The sequence below is a fragment of the Apus apus genome, chromosome 16, assembly GCF_020740795.1.
Source record: "Apus apus isolate bApuApu2 chromosome 16, bApuApu2.pri.cur, whole genome shotgun sequence".
NCBI classification, from domain to species: Eukaryota; Metazoa; Chordata; class Aves; order Apodiformes; family Apodidae; genus Apus; species Apus apus.
The window spans coordinates 3,741,840-3,764,492 of NC_067297.1; the positions used below are offsets into that span (position 1 = coordinate 3,741,840).

General features: G+C 42.0%; 1 protein-coding gene across 1 annotated transcript; it reads left to right on the top strand.

The window, feature by feature from the left end:
* Positions 1–761: 761 nt before the first annotated feature.
* TMEM233 (transmembrane protein 233) lies at positions 762–16,302 on the top strand. The gene is made up of 3 exons (XM_051634264.1): positions 762–1,034; positions 8,101–8,235; positions 14,463–16,302. The coding sequence occupies exons 1-3, from the start codon at positions 846–848 to the stop codon at positions 14,472–14,474; spliced, it is 336 nt and encodes a 111-aa protein (XP_051490224.1). The 5' UTR covers positions 762–845; the 3' UTR covers positions 14,475–16,302.
* Positions 16,303–22,653: the final 6,351 nt, after the last annotated feature.

Here is a 22,653-nt window from a genome sequence, read left to right on the forward strand (position 1 = left end):
AATCGGAGCCCTTTTCCTTTCTGGATGTTGGCTGTCATACTTTTCCTCATCAACTTCACAACTGCAATGGACGCACATCTTTATTTGTTTTGTGGGTTGTTTTTTGGGTTTTTTTTCTCCCATACAGTGGGTTTTTGGAAATAATAATTCATTTCCCCGCTCCCCTTCCTGCATACTCCAAAGTGGATTTCACCTTACAGATGCTATGTTCATTAAGGACTGAATCACTTGCTAAAAATTGGGGAAGATAACTCTGGGCCACCAAAATGCTTTAAGTTGGTTATTGTCTGCTAATCTCTAATATTTTTGCTAAGATTAGCAAGTGACTGGCGTTAGGAGATGCCAAATTCAGCCCGATGGAAGGAAATGTCTTGACACCCCTGGCTGATGGAGCTCACTGACACTAGAAAATACGAGTCTAAGAACTTAGCAAAATTCTCTGGGGGGTAATGCGAATTCAGTGGACTCGTTTAACTGCAGAAAGTTAAAAAGTTTCAGAAAAGACCAGGCCCGCCAAAGGTCGGGTGCCTCGGACCCGCCATGCCAGCGGCCGGGGAGGCTCCCGGGACTTAGCGCAGGGAACCCCGGCCGCCCGTCCGCAGCCGGGGCAGGGCGCTGGGAACCCTCGACGGCTTTTGCTCGGTTTCTTTCTTGACCCGATTCTCCCCGTGCATTCACTCCGGGGTTAAAAGCCCGAGCATACGGTTGGCTGTGGGCGGACCGCCCTGCGGCGCTGCCGGTGCCGGAGGCGGGCGGCTCCCTGGCTCGGTGCCGCGGCGGGGTCACGCCTGCCCGGAGCTCGGCGCTGGGCTTTCCCAGCCGCCCGCCCGCCGCGCCGCAGCCCCATGTCCGCGCTCCCCGCCGCTGCCGACATCAAGAGGGCTCTGGAGAACAGCCCCGAGACCAACATCGAAGATGAGTTGCCCGACGGGCCGCCGCAGCCGCGGCCCAAGAACTACCTGCTCCTCAGCATCCTCTCTTGCTTCTGTCCCGCCTATCCCGTCAATATCGTAGCCTTCGTCTTTGCTGTCATGGTGAGTAGCCCCTCGCCGGGTGCCCAGGCGACCTTCACTTTCGGGTTGGATGTTTTGGGGGGCCACCTCCAGCTTCCCGCGGCCAGCTGCAGTGCTCCGGCTGGTCCCGCCTGGGACCTACAGGGGCGAAGCAGTCTGGAGGAGCCATCAGGGTAATGGGCATCCAGCTGCCTTCTTAACACTTACCCTGGTGCCTGTGGACAAAGTTCGGTGAGACAGCCAGCCAGAGAGCATCAGCAGGCTCAGGCAGGGGGTCCACTTGGCTATCTCAGCAGCACTCATAAAATGCAGAGTGAAAGGCAATTCAGATCAAGTTTTCCATTTCAGGCTATAGAAGAGAGAGAGGTTCATCCTATTAGTGGGATTTATTGCATCAACTAACTTGCACACTGAATTAGACACAATATCTGTGTATGAAAGAAGCAGTTGGGGAGCTGAAATCAGATTTGCGATGGAAGAAATATGGTTTCTGTTTCAGCTAGCCAAATGTGATAGAAGTGCCCTTTTATCTACTGAACAGGTTTTTTAGCCTGGTACTATTTGCTAGAATAGTACAAAAATCAGTAATGATTGTAGGTTTTACACAAAAACCTTTATAATATTGAGTATCAAGCACCCTGAGAGAACAGCCTTACTCCTACAACCTGTAATTGATTTGCACAGTTGTTAATAATCCAGTGATCCCCTTAACTTCAAAACAACTGTTAGAATCTTCTTCTCCTCTGAGTTAAAAGTTGCAGAGTCAGATCCAGACTTTTCTGATAGGATACATGATCAGTGTGATCAGTAATACTGCAATGTATTTCTGTTGTTTAGGAGCTGACAAGGGTTTAAAACATGTTGTGTATTTTCATCCTTTTCTCTGACAGCCAGGCTAAAAAGGTGAGTAAATATATAGTTGTTTATTCTTCCAGTTAAGTATAAGAAAAAATACCTATATCTAAAATATGCTAAAGCACACTCTTTTAAAACTAGTAAGATTTATCAGAAATCATATTGCTTAAGCTTGAAAATTACTTAAAGGAGCTTTTCCAAAGCCATCTTCACAGCCTTTTTTGTCCAGATAAGTATTAGCTGTAATTTTTTTTCTATTTATTTTCTTAGTTGTTAGCTATGCAATACACTCTTTTCCTTGATTTGAGAAGATTTGGTTCTGCTGATACCCAGCATCCTTCCTGTCTGTGGACACTCATAGTGCTATATAAAGTAATGAGAGCTGATGATCGGGGGCTGTGAGCATCTGCTCCCTGTGACTACTTTTACCAAAGCACAAGGGCTGCGCAGAAGTTAACTGTCAAGGACAGAATTTGGCCTCTAAAGATTTTTGCACCCCATATGGAGAAATCTCTACCCACACCCTAGCTGGAGTTCATGCAGGCTTTTGGAGTCAGGCTTAAGTAGCTTGTCACCAGGGGATACGTAGGAACCAGGGTGGGAAGAGCACTTCCTGAATGCTAAACAGTCTGTGCAGGTCTCAGCTGCCCACTCCTGAATCAATAACCTGCACTGTATGTGAATCCCTTCTGTTTTGATATAATTCTTACCTTAACCTTCTTATTTACTATGAAAATAGCATGTCTAACTTATTTTCCACAGCCCTATTCCCCTGCCTTTTAGAGCTGCAATCTGTGACTGCTCCACTCACCTCAGCTCCAGGTTCTGCATTGTAACCTATGCTGGGTTTATTTCTGCTTCTCCTGGGATCTACATCCTCCCTCTCTTTCTCAGCTTGTTTCCTAGAGTGACTAAGGGTTAACACTGAGGTACAAAAGTGGGTTATTTTCTGTTCTTACAGAAGGTACCTTTATAGTCTACAGAGCTTGCCTGAGATCTTGTGTCAGAAGAGACATCGACTCATAAAGTGGAGTTCTTAATATGCTTCCACTGTCTAGAATGGCCCTGGGAGGAGAAGTCTTGTTGGTTTCAAGAGGGGCATGGTGTTTGCTTATGTCATGACCTCTTTAAATGCTCTCAATTCAGAAAATGTTTTCAGTCTAAAAGTAGAGTGCACTCTAACACACCCCAAATTAAATGACAGATCTGTCTTCAGTCTCTTCTGTCTCTTCTGCTGCCCCACTTACAACTCCAGCACTGGTTTCCTCACTTCTTTCTCACTTTTGGGGGCATAAACCTTACCATTTCAGATCTTACCTCCTTGAATATATTTTTAGAATAAATCTCTCCCAAGTTTTCCCTGTTGTGATAATAACCTTTTCTTGTTACTTAGCTCCTTGGTGAAATAAATCAATATTCTATGACAGGAATAGGAGGATAGCTACTAGAATGGGCAATTAATGGCATCAGTGTGGCATTACAGGAACAGTCCCCTCAAATTATTTGCTGGTCACTGGCTGGTGTCAGGGTTGCTTGGCAGTTTTAGCAAATGGAGATCTGTTTCCCTAGGGTCCTGGCCAGGATTCCTCCCTGTAGGATTACTGTTCTCCTCAGTAGTCTTCTGCAGTTCCAGGCAGATGTCACCGGCTCTGCTTCCTGTTGCTTTTAGCAGGTATCTTGTGCTGCTGTGTGATCAGTTGGCTCCCTCAACCCAAGAGGTGCCCCACTCAGACTTCCCTTGTTCTTTCTCCCATGGATGAGACCACAGGCATCAGGTACCAAGTCAGTAGGCTCATGTGATGGAAGAGGCCTTTGGTGTGAGGCTCTGGCTAGACAGTCTGTCACTGAGCTCTTTGGCTCCTTGGCTGCAGGCATATCTTTTCCCCCTGCTTTGAACCCAAGGAGCACTTAGCTGGCAGTGAACTGCAGGTTGTGTCTGAGAACTGGCTCGAGTGAACTGGCTGTATCTGACTCATGGCATCAGAGCTGGAGGGAGGCTGTGGGAAACCTCTGAAAAATCCATCAGTTATATGTCTAATTACTAGCACCACAATCTGATAGTTGAACAAATTTTTTTGGCTTTCCTCAGTATGTTACCTTCAACTGTCTTTATTTCAAAGATCTGTATGCCAGATTAGTCGTGTAATTTCATAGAGTCTTGGATTTGTAACAACTTAAAACAGTCTCTTAAAAGTTATTTCTCCCTGATTGATTGCTCCTGACTCCCTCTTTATGTTGACACATTTCTGATTAATAATTTGAATGTTTCAAACAACGTATGTGGTAAAGCTGTGACAATCTTGGCTCATCTGCCTCTGATAGTAGCAAGTTCTTTGACTGCATTTGTTACCCTTGGATTTAGATGCCTTGTCTGGATATTAGTTTCCCTAAGCAGAGACAACAAGCAAGAAGATGGCAGAAGTCAGGGGACAGCAAAGGATGGAACTGGCTTTCTGAGGGGTCACCTCTTCAAATTGGGATGCTGATGAGCCATATCCAGTGTGTTGGCTTTGATCAAGTCAGTGACTAACATAGTGACCAGTGTTCCTGTACAGCTGTACTTTCTCTTTAGCATGAAAGTTTATTTGAAAAGTTTGTTATTTATACAGCTTTTTTAAATAGCTTGTAGGTATCTAGACATCTAATACTATATGGGGCAGCCTGTACCTGCTTTAGGATTATTAAAAGATAAGGCTCAGCAGCTCTTTAAAATTATTGCCTGGCCCTTATGTTTGCAAACTGCTAAGCTTTTCCTCTGCAACAACACTTTCAAACTGTCCCCAGAGACACAGAAGTCCAGCACTTGTTTGCATGCCACTACCCATCCTGCAGAGCAGACTCCCCTTTTGTTGTGTTCTGTTCATCACCTGCCTGTTTCATTTGCCAAAAAGCAGAGATCAAGCCTGGTTCTGAATTGCTTCCTCAGTCCCCCCTCTCCTCTTTCTTTTCCCTCTAAGTTGTCCTCACAGTGAGGAGTCATACTGAGTCAGCATGTCTCATTCTTCCTTTGGTCTGAACTAGAGAGTGTGTCTCTGTTCCAGCCGAATAAATTTTGGTACAGCCTGGCTCATGGAAAGCATAGAATATGTTGACCAGAGAACCTCAGTCTGGTCTGCCCAGATTTCTAGGACATGTAGAGGAGGATTTCTGAAGTAATTCAGTATCCTTTCTGTTTTTGCCATGAACAGTGCTCTAGGAATGTGGAACAGAAAATGCATGTTGATAGGGATTAATAGTTTGTAGCTAATCCAATAAATTTCTGTTCATAAGAGGTTATGTAGCATCATTGTTGAATTGAGAATATATTTTATAACTAGATGTGTGTGAACATAACGAAGTTACTGAGATTGCTCAAGTAAGTAAGCAGCTGTGGAACTGTATCTTTGATTTAGTTTATTGACTTTATAATGAGTGAGGTAGCAGAAACATGAGAAATCATATGGTATTAGGTTGAAAATGGATGAAATTTATTTTAAAAGTTGAACAGACCAAATGTCACACACAGATGTTCTATTCTGTATACGTTGCCTAGCCGTTGGAGGTAACAGATGTAACATATAAGACTTTAACAGTTAATGTTGTCTATGTCTAATGTTGAAAACTGGAAGCTTGATCCAAGGGCCCTTTGAAGCAGATGGAAGTAAATGAATTTCAAAGAGCTTTTCATCAGACCACAGCCACTCCCCCAAACCTCTTATTTTTTCATGAATGCTAAGTTATGCCATTTAATTTAAACCTCTTAACAGAGAAACTTTTGTCTCCTTCCTGTCTCTCCCAAATCCTCTTCTTTATCATTAATGCTGTTTTCCTCCTCTTCATCGTGGATTTGTATTAAAATGACGTTATTTATTAAAGTGCACAGAGTTAATAATTTATGCAGTACCTGCAGAAATCACATGGACATTCTCCAGACTTCCTAAACACATTAGTAAAATTGCACAGAACTGCAAGCTGGTGCTGCTGTGTCCTGGTTACAACTCTGTCTCCGTCTTGAGACCACGTGTTTGAGGAACTGAGTTTAGAGTGTTTGTAGCGCCACCCTCTAGATGTCATGCAAAGTGAGACCTTTGTGGGTGGGGAGAAGGGCTGGATTGTCAGTGATGCTTCTCCACGTTGCTCCCTGTAGCCACTGTCACATTCATAGTTGCTGACAGAGGCAGGAGGAGAAGACTAAACCAAGCCATGTTTCTGCTGATACCTCTGCTATTGACCTTCCCAAATATATTTTGAGAGAACCTAAGAAAGTGCTTCTCCTGTGAACAGGACTGCTGAAAACTGTGGAGTAACTTAGGTGAGAGGAACTGTGCCAACCACCCTTGGTAACAGGAGGCAGCACTGGTGGAGAATCAGGTGACACAATCCTACTTGGCCGTGTTTTTGTCCATCTCTCATTTCCATCTCTTTCCTCTTTCCCCTCTATATCCTTTAAGTCCCTTAGCAACCTCAACGAAATTTGACAGCAGAGCAGAGGTATTCTTTAGGGAATGTGATATTCTTTAGGGAAATGAAATAGAGAAATATTGAGGCATGTATGCTTCCAGGAAGAGAAGAAATGCATCAGTGCCCTCTTTAAGGGCGAGAGTGCATCAGCAGCTCAGCCTTCCTTAGACACCAGAGAATAAGAACCTGCACTTATCCTTGAGATGCAATTCTAGGATTATTGGCTTCATTGCTTTGGGACTGTCTTGGCAGGAGTGATCTTACTGCAGTGCTAACACTAAGGATGCATCTAGCCCATTAACTTCTGTGTGCTCACTAATTGACAGAACACACACAGATAATGTCCCTAATTACTTTTCTCCTTAGGTAAAAAGGCTCTACAACAATGGTTCATATCTTCTGAAGTTCATTCATTTCTTGCTATCCACAATCTCAGATTTTCACTTTGAATTAGGTGTTGTTCTGTTTTTGCTACAAAAAAATTATTCATAACTAAAGCACTTTTATAATAGCACTTGGTTGATACTTCATCCAGTCATTTTCTAAGGACAATCTGAATTATTTAGTCCACAGAACAGTTTGTTTGATCAGGTCCCCATCTTTCTCCCCCTGCACCTCCCATTTCTGGGATACTTCCTGGAATACATAGGAGACACTAATTCCCTGAGAAGTATGCTGGGATCATTGAATAGTGCAGTCTGATAAATCTGGACTCAGTGTCATGGTTTATGAACTCAAACTCTCTTGATCTTTTGAAATAATTCTTATTAATAATACTGTCTTTTTTTAATTCTTTGATAGCATCTTATACTTGGGGAAAAGTTTCTACAACCTGTGTTAGACCCAGGTACTAGAATATTTCAGTGTCCTTCACTGAATCTTCTGTTTTAAAATATGGTCTGGTTAAAAGTAATTAATTCAGAAAATCCTACAGTCTGTCTCATGAAGAACTAGAAGATCAGAGTGGTCCTATCACACCTTGCAATCTCTGCATGTAATGAATAGAGATATTCTGCTAAATCATGGGTGGACAGAGGTAAAGTCAAGTCTGTTGAGATAATATCCATATGTCTAATGCATACCTCAGGCTGTATATGATGATAATTATCAGTGTGTTCCAAAAAAGCAAAGGGACAGAATTTCTACCCATGAAGGTGGCACTCGGGTGTTTTGTTCAGATGATTTGTATTTCTTCAGTTTGCATTTTTTCTACCACCAGCAAACTACCTATTAATTCTCCAAACTTTGTTTTGAGAAACAAAACATTGGAAAAATAGGAAATCAGTAAGCTTTTTTAAATTTTCCTGAGGGTCTCTGTAAAAACACAGCCAGTTTATGCTCCTTTTAATTCTTATGGTCCTATAAAGCTTAAGAGTTTTTTCACTGCTGGTGAAGTGGCCAACTAACAGTTCACATATACTGCAAAAATATTTGCAGAGATAAAAGCCACTGATTTATGCAAGTGGGTGGATTAGAGTTGGTTTGACAGCTTTTTTGCTGGTGTGTACAGGAAAACTACTCATATGAACACAGCCATACAGCCTCACCACTGAAAAGAGCAATAGTTGCAGTGAAATGTGCTGAAATTGAGTGGAACAGAAAACTGGGTGCCCTGCTTACCTCGGACTATTGGCAGTGGATGTGTATTTTTACAAAGCAAATAACCCTTTTCTGAAGTCCTTTCTACACTACCAGTGTGCAAAGAACCTAACGTTAGTTCAAAGCAGTCACATTGGGTTGTGTCCAGATTTCTGTGTACAAAAATCTCACAAACATTCTCTCTCTTTTCCAGGCTTTAAACAGTTATAATCAAGGAGATATTGAAGGGTCGAAAAGACTGGGTCGCAATGCGCTCTGGGTGGCTGTGGCATCGATTATCATTGGCCTTGTCATCATTGGAATCTATTGTGTAGTTCATTTCACAACGGTAAGCAAAATACTGCTGGTTCCAATGCAGGCAGTTCTTCTCTGTGCACAGGCTTCAGAATAACACACTAAAGAATGATCTAATAATGTTATAGTTTAGAGGTGCGTGCATGTTTTCTAAAAGGGCAACTTCTACTTGTTTTGCAATTTAGGAAGTTCTGCTGTCTGTGGGTAAATGTGAACAAGTCTCTTAGCAGCAGTGGATTTTCTAGACACTCTTGTAGTTCCCATAGGTTTTCCACATTTAGGCCAGTTGCTTTTTGTTTTTTCTGCCCATTAGTTTCACTATGTAAGACCATGTGAATAGAGATTCTTAGGTTTCAGGTAATAGAGTCCCCAGGTGCTAATTTTTTGTCTCATAATCTGTCCATATATTTTAACTTTGCAAGGAGAAGACAGTCAATTACTATTTTACTATTTGATACAAAAGTGACCATAACTATATCAAAAGTGACCACGAATTAGTTTTGACTTGGCTTGCTGTGGCTTAAGGTCCTTCACTCAATGCTGTGTAACTGACCAGCCTCCTTACACCTGGAAAGACAGTGAAGAAGCTCAACAAATGAATCTTTATACACAGTGGTTACCCAGATGGATTATAAGCTTATTTAGAAAAGAGGACAAAAGTAAATAGGGTATTAATATCCTTGTGCAACAATATGTTCTTTTCTCCATAGTAACGTGCACTTTCTTTTAAAATAACTGATTTTAAATTCATTTATTATTGGCTGTTTTGGTTGCAGAGCCTTTCAGTGCACTGTACAAGCTTATGTATAAACTATAAACAGAGATCACCTTATCCACCACTGAAATGCAAACATTTCCAGGGAGTGGGATGGTGTAGCTGGTTAAACATGTACAGCATTTTCAGACAAAAACTTTAAGTATCGCCATATTGAACTGCAGGGAAATTAGTGGAGACAGGGTCCATTTCTGGAGGATATTGGTGGTCGATGCCACAGAATCAGAAGCTAACTGTAAATTCATTATTTTTCCATGCATTTTGCAGGCATGAACCTCTCTTTGGTTCAGCTTGTGTCCAGTTTGTTCAGCCCTCACAGATGTAAAACCGAGTCACTTCAGGCTGTGTGTGCCAAGTTTTGTAATTGACAGGAGCAGTAAATTCCTCTGTTTGCTTTTACTACTTACTCATCATTTCTCAGACAAGGATAGTAGCTCGGGTTTTTTCTAAGTAGCAGGAGAGAAAGAGAGCCTGAGCAGTGGCAGACAGCACTGCCCTGAAGCACTCCCATTAACCAGGGCACACTACCTGCATTTCATTGTGGGCTACATTTCACTTCCACTACAGTAAGGACCCTGTGTGCTCAGTGTGTGAAGGCTGCTTTGTGCCCACTGCCAGGTGGGCATCTAGTCAGTATTTGTAAGCACATCCCTCTCCTCTAACCCTTAAGGAAGCCAAATTTTAAAATTTGGGGGGTTGGGGTTTTTTTAAACATAAAAATCTCTGTTTGATGGAAGCATTGTCAGGTGCCTGGGAACCCTCAGCACTTTCCTGGAATATTAAGTTCTGTATTCAATGAATAGCTCCTGTAGAGGTTCCGTGGCCAAATGGTATCCTGAATTTTGTGAGGACTCAAGGTGTACTAGATTCACCCTGCTCTCTGGCTTTTCTCTCTCTTTTCTGTTGCCCTTCTTCCTCTCACCTGTTACTCTCCAAAGAGCCCTTGCTTTTTAGGAAGTGTTTGATGGGAGAAACAGTCTTTTTTATTCTTTTTTATTTGTCTGATGTGAAAATGAGTCACCCAACTGATCTTTCCATCTTCCATTACCTGAGTCCCTTTTGCTGCTTTACTCTTGGACATTTAGGTTTTATACTAAATTAATTGGTTTTGAGTTTGTCATGCCATTGGTGGGGATGGCAGTGCATGAAGCTTTGTCACATCCAGTTGTATCTTTGTCATCATTATGTACTAACAGCTATTTTGCACTCTGCTCATGTGAAGTGATTGTAAATTATTTCTTTGCTAACTTTAATACACATACACCTCAGTATTGGTATGGAATAGCCTTAATAGAATAATGTGATGGCTCTGTAACTTATTTATTAGATTACCATTGGGCACAGATTTGATGTTTCCATGACTTATACATGTGCCTGAAAGTTAATTTAGATTTCAGCAATATGTATGAGAAGTTTGACCTTTCCAGGATTTGTTACTGTGTGTTTTATCCACATGAAATTCATCAACTAACATATTACCCAGTTGCTCCTGCTGATGTTCTTGTGGCTTCTTTTGGTCTTCAAAGGATAAAGAGTCTCATTGCAAATTACCATTGGGAGTACTCCCTTGTATTCTTCCTCCATATTCCTATGTATCTCTCTCCCTAGAGCCTGTTGTTTATCATCCTACCATCCCCTTTTTAATCTGTATTAGTACTTTATCTGTTCTCCCATGACTGCTAGAGCTTCTCACAGAGTGTTACTTGGGTCATCATAAACCCTTTGATGAATTTCAGTAGCTCATTCTACTTTATCCATTGTCCTGCTGATGGTACCAAAGATGCAAGGTGTAATGAGTCTGAGGGCTGTATGAGCCTTGGGATTTCTTCCACAGTGTCCCAAGTCTGAGCTTCTGGAAAGCAACAAGCCTGAGACATCCAAAACTTTTCTTCTTGGTACAGAAACTTTAATACTGGCACATTATCTTTAGCAAATGTATTAAGAAATACAGTGATATACAGATATTTATATCCAGGAATAGGGCCCACTCAACACTTGGGAACCATCCACCTCTGCAGTCATGACCCTGAATGTAGACAAGGGGAAGCAGTTGTGTCACTGGAGTTGAGAGCCCAGCAATAAAACTTGTCTGTCATGATCAGTGTAAATAGTGCTTTCCTCATTATGCTGAGCAATCACTGAGCATTGAGCGGTCCCCATTCTACGCTAGGCCAGATTTATTCTTACTCCATTCTGTATCTTTCACCCTCTCCTGTCAGCCTCTCCTGCACTCCTACCTTTGCCAGTTCTAAATGCTGAATTACACTTCCACTGCTTGCTCAGATGAAACTTACACCAGTATTTGTGTCACTGCTGAGTCTAGCCCTGCATGTGTGCCCATAGGCATGTTGTCCATCAAGAACTGCAGTGAGAAAAGGGAGGTGTTTATCTTCCACAGGGAGACATCACTGCAAACTGGAACAGTGCAGAGCTGTGTGCCACAGCCTGCATGTGGCCTTCATCTGCTGTAACATGCCTGGGTAGAGACTGAACAGCGAGATGACTCTCAGCTGAGTCCTGCCTCTAGTTCTGATGTCCTTGTCTTAAGAAAGATATGGTGTACCCACACACAACCAAAAAACAGAAGGGATGCAAGGTACAAAAAAGTCTTCATATGTGGACAGGGAAAAACAGACACAATGTCTTTGACTTGGGTTAGACTAGGAATCAGTAGTTAAAGACAGTGAAATAAGGAGTGATTATTTGTTGTCTGTTATGGATAAGATGAGAGGTAAGAAGCTTAGTAGGAGATACTTTGCCATGTGACATGGAATGCAGCTGTGGGACTTGGTGCTTTTGGTTGCTGTGGATACAAAATATATAAATTAATTTAAACTGCAATGAGTGAAGATACAAAAAAAAAAGCAGCTTAAATGCAAAGATGCAGATATAATGGTGGTCTCAGAAAGTTTCTAAGATGTAGACTGCCAGAGCTGGAAGGCAGTAAAGGGAGAAATAGCATCCTGGATGTAGCCTTTTTTTATACAGTCCCTTTAGGCCTTTTTAAGATGTCACTGTCAGAGATGGGACACTGCAAAGATGGCTGTTTGTGCTGACCCAGTGCCACTAGTCCTATCCTCCTTCATGAAGCCCTTCATCAAGGGCGCTCCTGTAGTTCATGATCTGTGCTTTCAGAGCAGTCTCTAAACTTTTGGAGCAGTTTTGTTCTGCTTTTTGATACAAGACACAAGATGTTTTGTGTCTTTGGATTTCATTTGAGTCCCACTGGCAAGGTCCTGAACCCTTTATTAACTGGATCTCAACAAGTCATATTCTATTTCATGCTGTCATGAGAATTGTGTTCTTATTGCATTGCTGGGTTTGCTGCATAACCTGTTAGTCTGAAATAATACATAGCTTCTTACAGCACATGTTTTTAGACTATCTTTAGTATCTGAGTGGCACTTGACAATGCTGCTCAGGGCAAAACTGGAGCTCACAGTTGGTTTGCTTGCCAATTGAGCTGAAAAGCATATCATATAGAGCCCATGTCTTTTGTGTACCTCTCTAGTAGTTCTCTGCAGTCTAGGCAAGTACCAGTGAGTCCAGTAGAAATGTGGAGAACTAGTTAGAGGTGTTAGAGTGAAGTAAAGACACAAGCTTTTCTGTAGGGCTCTGGCCGAGCTAGCAACAGTTTTGGTATGAGAAAGGGTAGCCAAAGTACTGAAGAAAGGAATGCAAGAAACTCTTGCCAATGGACCACTGCCCAAGACTTTCTTAATTCACAGAAGTTAATTGTTTTTGCTTATCTTGAACCCCAGGGCCACAGGCAGGGTAGAATTATCTTCTGGTCATAACTTATGTGAGAAGGATAGTTGTGTTTGGTAACTTTGTATTTTCATGTAAACCATTATGATATTTTAATGCTTTCATAGAGCAGTGTGAACTTCTGACCCCTTCTTTAATCGCACTTGATCTAGAACTTCACCCCAAGGAAGTGAAAGCAATACCACCTGTCAGCATGGCTTCGAAGGAAGGCACAGCCAGGCTGTGCAGAAAGTACTGTCTTATACTGTTTCATAATCAGTAGGGTCTTAAGCATATGAGCAGTGATGCCACATTGTTGATTACTGGTAGAAGGAAAAGCAGTAAGTATTTAGACTGGGCATCAGGGACAGATGTATACATACATTTTTTCTTACTAAGTCAGAAACAACTCTTCAGGAGGAAAAGGTGTGCATTATTATTTTTAATATCTCTGCTCTTCTTGTACTGAGACATTCAAACACCTTTGCAGTCATTTCACTGAGTGACTGTTTCAGAGACAGAATAAACTGAGGGCCAGTAAGATGACAGGAATTAACACAGCCAGCCTCCAGATCTTACATCGCCAATCCTGTTCTCTGTACCTTACCATAGAAAAAAAAGTCAAGGAAGACTGCCTGCCTTTTGCTGCAGGCATTGACCTGCCATTAACTGATAGAACCCACAGTCAGAAGTCAGGGCATTCCTATTGTATTTTATTCACATTAATTCTTGGTGTCCACCTAGCTAGTGAGCTCATATTGCTGTTTTTCTATCAGTAAGGGTGCCAACTGATTATCTCCAATACCCTACCTCTTTCTACTGGATTTGTAAAAATGGAAGAGCCTAAAGTCCTCTGCCTGTCTGTCAAACATAGTCAGTTCAGAGGCTGAGTAGTGGGCAGACACAGGTACATGTACAAAGGCAATGTGATTATATCAGCCTCATTTCCTTAGCAAACCACATGAAAAATTCTGGTCTGTTTTCATCTGTGCATGGAGGAAATGTTCTCATAATAGAGTCTGCCCACTGGAGCCCTGAGTAGCATCCAAGAGACAATCAACAAAGGAGTTAATGCTGTCTGCCAGATATTTTTACTATTTAGTGCATGTTCCCTAGACCCCTCTTTAAGGAGCTGATAAAAGGTAGCTGGTGATGGAGAAGATATCTCAGGATGCCAGCAGAATGCCCAGCATCCAGGGACAAGCCAGCAAGATCAGTACATCTGTGGGTAATGTCCAAGACCTGCCCCCAACACAAGAATTTGAGGGACTTCTCAGATCTATCCTTGTGCAGATGCACATGAGTGGTTACCCAGTCCTTTTAAAAACTCTGTATTTTATTACTGTTGTATTTACCAAGTTGTCTACTGCTGAAAGTATTCTTCTTGCCTGACTGTTTTATGTACCACTTCAAGAAAGCAGAGATGTTGTTCGCGTCATGAAATTTTGTCCCATAAAAGCCCATTTCCTGGCAATGAAAGATCCTAACTTGCATTGATTCAGGTAACCCAGTTTAAAAACTTGATTCAGATTGACAGATGACCAGTGCCATTAGCAGCTTAGCTCTTTGATTCAAAACTGTATTGAACAACTGCTCTAGAGGGATGTTTGTTAAGAGAGCAAATGCCACTAATGTGGCATAATGTATCCATTAGATCTTTAGAATTAATAATTTAAACTCACAAGGCAAACTCTCTGTCTTTTCCTCCTTTAAAAATACATATTTCTGTGTCCTTGCAGCATGCAATCTGAAGACCAGGACTGCACTTGGAGGATATCATCATGTATATCTTGGGAGGGACAAAAGAAGACGAGAAGGAGATCCTTCATTCCAGACTGTTAGATTTGACCCTACAAGTCTGCAGAGGCATGTTGCTGGTGGATGAACTGATAATCCAGTTAGTTAATCAGCATGGCGTGACCAGGTTTTCCAAATCATTTATTTATAAGGAATCTCAGTATAAAGCATAATTTTCTCTTTTACCTGAATGTATAATGAGATCTTGCCCTAACAGCTCCTTTTTCTTTCTAATATACATGGAATGTGTGCTGGATCCATGATGTTCCCTGGCTGACCCTAGCCAGACAAAGCCTACATATTCGGACTGTTTTATAGTGCACTATGTAAGATCTGCTGCACAGCCTGCTGAAGCTAGTAAGAACTCCTGTTGCCTCCAGTGGGTTTTGGATCAGGCCATTAAGGATATTTTTATTCCTTTAAAATAGTCTTGACATAACAATCATAACCATGGGTTTGTGATTTTATCCTGCTATGTGGTTTTCTAATGCTGTGGGCGTACTCTGACTCAGTGGCTGCTTTCCTGTCATCCTCAGCTTTTAGGTCTTTACCTTGGATTTTTAACTGCCTGGGACCGATTCCAAACACTTGATTATTAAGTGACACTCTTCTTCCATAGCATCCATGTTTTCCTTAATTATTTGTTTTGTTGTCTTTAATTGTTGAACTCCATGATTTAGCTCCAATTCTGCTTTAAAGTTGCAATGATCATATTTTCCTCTTTAAACTTCACATATGAAAAAATTTCCTATTTTTTTTATCTTGACAAAAGATTTTTAAATAGATGTTCTTCTTCATCCCTTTGTTATTGTTCCTCCAGCAAGTCACATAGTTTCATCATGTTCTGCTTTGTTCATGTCTCTTTTTGTTCAGTTCATCCTCTCATCTTGCTATAAATAGTCTATATATCAATGCAGTTGGAGATGGACAGACTTTTGAACCCTCATACAGTTACATAGACTCTTGCTGGTCCTAAGATATTACTCAGTGAACAGCCTGAGGTTACAGAATTGATGGCCTCTACTGCAGTTTCTTGGTACCTTATGAAAATTTTAGCATGGCACAGCTGTGTCTTATTAGCTGATAACTGTTGGATAGAATATATGTGTTTTGTCACACAAGTATTCCATGTTAAAAGGAGTAAGCTCTGGTGACAGATGGCTGCATCTTCAGTGGTTGTTGCTCCATTTGCTTTAATTGTTACTCCATCTTCAAGCAAGCTATGCCAACTTACACTTACTCTCCTTGCACTAACATAAATCTGGACCCACTATGCAGAAATTACTTGCAGGTGCAAGTAAGAAAAGAATCATGCTTGGCAGCAGTACAACTACCTATTAAAAAACCAAACAAGACAACAAACAATTGTCTCCCAGAAGCTTTTGCCTGTTAAAGCATATGCCTGGAAGCATGTATTTTCTGTGCCTTGAGACTATACTTTTAATGTGCTTTTTTGCCTTTTTTTCTGCCAAATTCTGTTTTTCATTTAAGTCAGTGATGCATCACCTATCCTTCATTGATCCTTACTCCAGTAGAAAACTTAATGAACACTGGTGAAGTCAGTTTCTTCAGCATTTACACTGAATGAATTTATCCATGTGGGAATCTTGCCACTGATTTTGATGATCCCAAGAATTGGCTGTTCTGTGAACTCCTCTTTGGTTTTTGGATACTATTTCAATGGTCTGATACGTCTTGTGGGACTTTCAGTAGCTTGCCTTATTATCAGATATGATAGAACTGTCATTGAGAAGTGGAATAAAATTACTTTTAATTCATGTCCATTCTGGTATGTGGGAAGTTTCTTTCCTAAGTTTTGTTGCCTCTTGTGTTTTAAAGAGTAACATCCCTTTTTCTGATCCCTTGGACAGTTTCAGAATAAATTGGATCAAAGCTGGCTTTCTGGCCTACATGATGCTATGCTACCAGTCTGTGCTGTAGTTAGTATGTTCAGAAGTTGTCAGAGATCAGTTAATGCTCAAAATATGCTAAAAAACTGCAAGGTAGGCTCTGTGCTTTGTTTTCAGAATGGCATCCAGGAAGAATGTTGAGGCCTTTTCAAAATGGTCCCTCGGTGGTCTCTTCGGGGCTTTCTACCGTGAGGGGAAAAGAGTTTGAAGGAGATGTCTCAGCAGAGGTCAGATTTCCACCACCTTGAGTTGCTGGCATCAAAGCAAACACCATTGCACTGCTGTAGGAAGAGTTCTCTATGTCAGTGTACTGAAAATCCAAGTGTGTGCAAAAAGTTACATCCTTCTGCAAAATATTAAACTCTAGTGCTGTCAACTAAACCACAGCTCGTGTTGTGAGAGGAGAGAGAGATTTCCACAGTTCATGGGCACTAGAGGATAGGGCTAGACAGCTTGAAGTATTTTTTCAAAGTGCCTAACAAGGATTTTAGATCAATCGGAGCTGAAAACCATACTGGAAATCTAACTCGTATCTTGATGCTCATAAATATCTCTGAAGTCTTGTTCTTAATATAATTGAGAATTGAACCATTGCATCTTCAGTGCTTCTGAAGATAGATGTTGCTACCTTACAGTGCTATTGATTGGTATAAAAATAAAGGCTTTATATTAAACCACTTAATGTGACAGAGAGAGGAAAATGCAGCAATTCCTCTAATGTTCTCTAGTGCTTCTATGTCATAGGTAATCTAATTTTTGCTCTGCTAATGTACTGTTATCAGTTCTTTTCATTTATTTATGTTTACATAAATTTCCAACTATGTTTGAGAAATGCAGTCAAACACAGCATGTGCTGGAAATGAATATGGTCCTTGTAGAACCCAGTCATGCTGTTGCAGGTGTGACAGACCCATATGCAGTCAAGTGTCAAACACAGGGAAACATTTGCTAAATGACATTTTACTGCCCAAATTGGCAAGACCCCTGGTGATAGCAGTGGGTGTAGAAGGCAGAATGCAGCTGTCTGATGAATTAGTGCCTGTTTTATAATTTGAAGGGCATATAAACAATTTTCATCATCTCTGACAGGCTCTGGAAATTACCTGTTCTCATTGTCATTCATCTAGATTTGGATTTGGCTCATTATTATTCTGCTTTGCACCTACCATTTTTTGGTGAAGAAAACAAAAAGACCTGTTATATGTATGCACTGAGTGATGTTATTTCATTAAATAGGCAGAGGGGAAAGTGGTAAAACGTATTTGAACTCAACTTATGTCTCCTGGGCAGGTGAACAGTTTTCCACAAACCTGCTCCAGGCTTCCATATTTTGATGCACTCTTCCTGCATGCTGAAAGCACCCGCTAATGCCTGAAGTCCAGCTCTCTTTTCCTTCCTGCATGTATTACAGGCAGAGACAGATGGAAACTTGAAGTTGCTGCCCTCAGCTCCTGGATCGTGTTAGTGTCTTTCACTTCTTACAGGGCAGCTGCATTCTGCAAAACAGCAGCGTGCACGTATCTTGATATGTAACCCTAGAAGAGGGCTTCTAAATATAAGAGGAGCTTCTGTGCTGCCATATGAAGGGGGCAGCCAGACGCTTCAGCAACATGCCATGTATGTTTCTTCAGATTGCACAGCAAAAGAAGCCAAGGGGACAATATGAAATTAAATTCTTTGGGTGCCTCCCTGCAGGCACACCCAGGAGCTCACAGCTTGTGACCTGAAGATCAGCATTGGCTCTTCAATGTATGTGGTTGCAACCACAATTCAGGAACAGTGTGGCTTGAGGCTCCAGGAGCTGTTGCTTTTGTTACCTGTATTTCAGATATGTGCTCACAGAACTGTGTTCTGCCTCTCAGTCTGGAGACAGGTTGTATCTGATTGCTACCAGTGTCCATCACTCTCAGATTCAGCCCAGATGCATCTGCTGGAACAGTGTGCAAGCATCTCTCATTTCCTTACCTGGACTCTAACTTCATCTACCAGTTATTTAAAATGGATTTCGTTACTGATTCGCATCAGCAGGAGAGAGACTGGGCTATCTTCCCAGTTAGTTTTTACTTTGTGGGCAGTGTGTGTGCACACATGAGCAAGAGGATGCATTTGAAGGACTGGATTCCCCGAGGCTTGTAAGATTTAAATACAAAGGAATTCACTGGAGTGATTCAGGGCCAAGCTGGTAAGCCATGTCCTGGTTACCTGACAGCTGTTCAGGAGCCTGATTTATAGAATGTGTTGTTTCATGGAGGGAAGAGTACATATTACCAGACCTTCACTTCTAGTAATGAGGTAAACTAAAAGGAAATTTAATACACATGGAACCTACCCTGACTTTGGAGAAGATACCTCCAGGCAAAGTCAAAGAGGTCAGAAGGCCTGTGCAGGGTGGGCTGCATGGCTCCTGCCTAACCCACAGCTCCTCTGAGACTAAGCCTTCAGGCTGAAACACTACTTGAATGTTGGTTTCCTCTTACTATGCTCTCATCTTCAACCTCATTTTTAATTATTAGGTGTCTGAAGGTATGCAGAAAAGGGATGCAGTGGTCTATGAGTGATTTTTGTGTGCACTCAGTTTTGTTTCCCAAGCACATCAGCATGTTCTGCATGCACAGCAATGGCATGTGTCCCTGAAATGTGAGTGAACCTTCAAGGAGGCAGCCCGGCTTCCTCTGCATCACTCCTTGGCAGCCTGGCAAAATGGTCTAAATTCAGAAATGACCTAAAAGGAGGAGGAGGTTTGGAAACGGATCTCTCTAGCCAATGTAAAGATGTGGGAACAAACTCAGAAGCCCAAGGTAAAAAGGAAGTTTATACTAAAAAATATAACAGGAAGGTTTCTGCAGTTAGATTTATGCTGTCTTGAACCCCAGGATAAGTTCTGCTGCTACCACCTAACTCAATGTCCATGGCACAGAAGCTACAAGAAACACTCGCTCATGTGTCTTTTATAATGTGATTTATGGCATGTTTGAATTCCATCTACCAGCTCATGACTGAGGTTGGCTCTCCTGGTTTTGTCAAATCTAGCTGTAGGGCTCAGTCAACTTCCATGCTGCTTACAATGACTTCTCTTTGGATAAATAAGCTTGCATCGTGTCAAGGAAAAGGAACTCTGCCAGATACCAACAGATTCATCAGGGCTTCATAGTCTGAGACTTTAGGCCACTGCACTTCTTTTCCAACACATACTCTGGGGTAAGAGAAGGGGAATCTCCACTGAAATTAAGGGATGTGTGGTAATGGGGAGCCACAGCAGCCTCGTGTACACGTATCTCTGCCAGTGTCCAATGGGGGCTTAATTGCCTTGTGTTTTTAACCAACTGCAGGAGATATTCCAAACAGTGAAAATGACATTCTGGCCTGGAGCACAAGTGGTTGGTGAGTGCCATCCCTTCCTTGGGGGTAGCACAAGGGTTTGCCTTTGACTTTTTTGTGCCCAAAAGGTTTGTAAGACCATTCTTCATCCTGTTCTTCACCACGTTTGATCAAAGCCGTATGTTCCTTTAACACAGGTCTCTCCTGACCTCAGATCTATCCTGTTTGGTCCTTATTTTCTTTAAAAATGAGTCAGCTGATGAAGAAAGCCAGTAAATGATATCTCCAAGGGGGAAGAATGACTCAGTAGTGAAGATATCACTTCACTTAACCCCTCAGCCTGTACACCTCCAAAAGGGCTCTGTCATGACTCTTAGAACTTCAACAACATCTGCTGAGTCTCATCATCTTATGAGCCAAGAACCAAAATGCCTCCAAATTAATTTCTGAATAAGATGCTCTCTGTGGATTTCTATAGTCAGGCACATCTACTTCATGTTTATTGAAGAAGTTAGATGTAAGGGAAAAAGGAGGTGGCCTTTGCTTGTGGTTAGTGACATGGTAAAGAACAGACACTGTGTGACTCTTCATATCTTGCAGGTGCTTTACAAGCATCTCTTCTTAAAACCTCACATTGCCTTATTGAGGCAGTGTAGAACAGTATGACACCTGATAAAACATTTAATCCATTACTTTTACTTTGGTTTAGGGGTTGTGAACATTCAAAGTGAAGTGTGCTTTTTTTTTTTTTCCCCCTTTCAAGGGAATTTCTTATTCCAAAGTATTCAGTTGCATTTCTCTCTGATCCTTCTACCTTCCAGCTCTGCCATTTGCAATTCAACCTGCTGTTGTGAATTGCCACATGATTTCCATGGTACCACTTTTTTTTCTGAGCAGACAACCATCAATCCTAGAGCAGTCACATTGGTGGTGTGATTGCTAATACCAAAATTTCGTATTTGTTTTGGGGATGTCTAAATTTAAAGGTTTTTTAAGGTAATTTTTCCATGGAAATGTAAGTAGTGAACACAAGCAGGGTCCTCAATACACCAGAACATAATAATTTGCAGTCCTGAATTTGTATTTAACTAAAAGATTGTCATATTCACCCAACCAAGGAAAGCTAATAACTAAAGGCAGAAGTGATTAAGAGTATTCTAGAAGGTCATGCTGGCATTTAGTGTCAGAGGCAAGAAGGAGATTTAAACCTAATTGTTTCTCTCCTTCTCAGTGAAAATGCTTTCAGTCACTGTTCCTGGGCATCCCCCAAAATTGTAAGGCAATGTGCACAGCTAAACAACTAAGGACCAGATTGTTCTGATACCAAAGCTGGGAGTGCTTAGTGAGGGCTAAGCCTGGGTGGCCTGTTGCTGTGTCCTCATCTGAGACATAAAGGCAGCTTAGAAAACTAGGGAGAGTTGTTATGATAGATTATTTCAGTGGCAAGTGACACCTCTGACATTCTTACTAGGAAAGTGAACCAGGAACCTCATTTGTGACACATATGGAAGTCTTGATGGAAGAACATGAACCAGCTCCCGATCTGTTACATCCTCCTCTGGCAGTAAGGAAAAGAAGGTTAAGACAGGTATGTAAAGGGGCGGGGGTAGAAAAGGTATTTGGAATGTGAGGGCTGGTGCTGGATGGAGTGAAAGAAAGGGAGATTTTATACCCTTCAAGTTGTAGAGCTTGAAGGGAGGCAAAATGTCACAGATGCTGTTAAAGGGAGGAGCAAAACTCCAGAGTTCCATAAAATCAGTGGGTGGATGAGCTCTGCCAGGCCCTTGTGGCATGTCTTAGCTAATCTCCTGCTTCCCACATCTCCTGCATTAACAGATGTAAGGGAATTGGGCTCCCACTCAAGCTGACAGGACAAAACAATACTCCAGTGCATGTGATGACCATGCATACAGACATGCCCATGAGGAGGCAAGGTGATGATTTAGTGGGCAGCAATGGTAAGCCCCCCACATAAGACTGTTGTTCATGGTGTAATGTCATCCAGGCCTCCTAATTCATGGGGACCAGTACAGGCTGATTGCTCCAGGACTGTGCTACACCCACCTGTCACGACTGACAGTGAGGGAAGACAGGAGTCAGGGTTGAAGAGGAAGCAGGCATGGGAAAAGAGAAGGCAGCAACAGTGAAGCCCAACCACCAGAGGCTAAAAAGGCTGTGTCTATCACCTCTGTCCTGTCCACAGGCCAGTAACTCCCAAAGGTTTTGGCATGTGGCGTACATGTATGTATGTATGGTTCACTGAGTAGGGAGGAACCATCCATTTAGTATCAGAACTTTAAATTGCATAATGCTTGAACCTACCATAGATTAGTTCCCACAGCTTATTAGTCCTTATCCTACCATTTGTCACTTATCTGTGGTTCTTAGAAGTAATGAAAATGATTGCAAATAAATGAGGATGGGTCTCAAAGTGAAGGTACCATTGCTTGCAATGAGTCTGGCTGACTTGTGTAGACCATCACAATGGTCCTACTGGGCAAGTGATGGACAAGACATGGTAGTATCTGCAGGCATAGGCATGTGCACTGGTGCTGGCCAAAAGAGAACTGGGGAGAACAAAATAATTGGGTTTGGAGGCAAAGAATTTAGAAGTGCTAAGCTGTGTGAAATATCAAAATAACAACAGCTGCACTTTATAGCAGGGTAACTGTTCTGAGGGCTGGGGAAGAGCTGCCCACATGCATTCCCCTCACACCCCCTGGGCAGGCTGACCCGTGCTGAGTTGTTCTACCCATGAAAGACAAACTGGGAGCAGCTGTTCCTCAAAACACAGTGGGAGCCAGCCGTGCACTCTCCAATAGGCACAATCGGTCTGTCCTGGCAGAATTCTCCCCACAGCATGCCACAAGGATAGACTTGGATTTGGCAGGAATCCTTCTGTGTG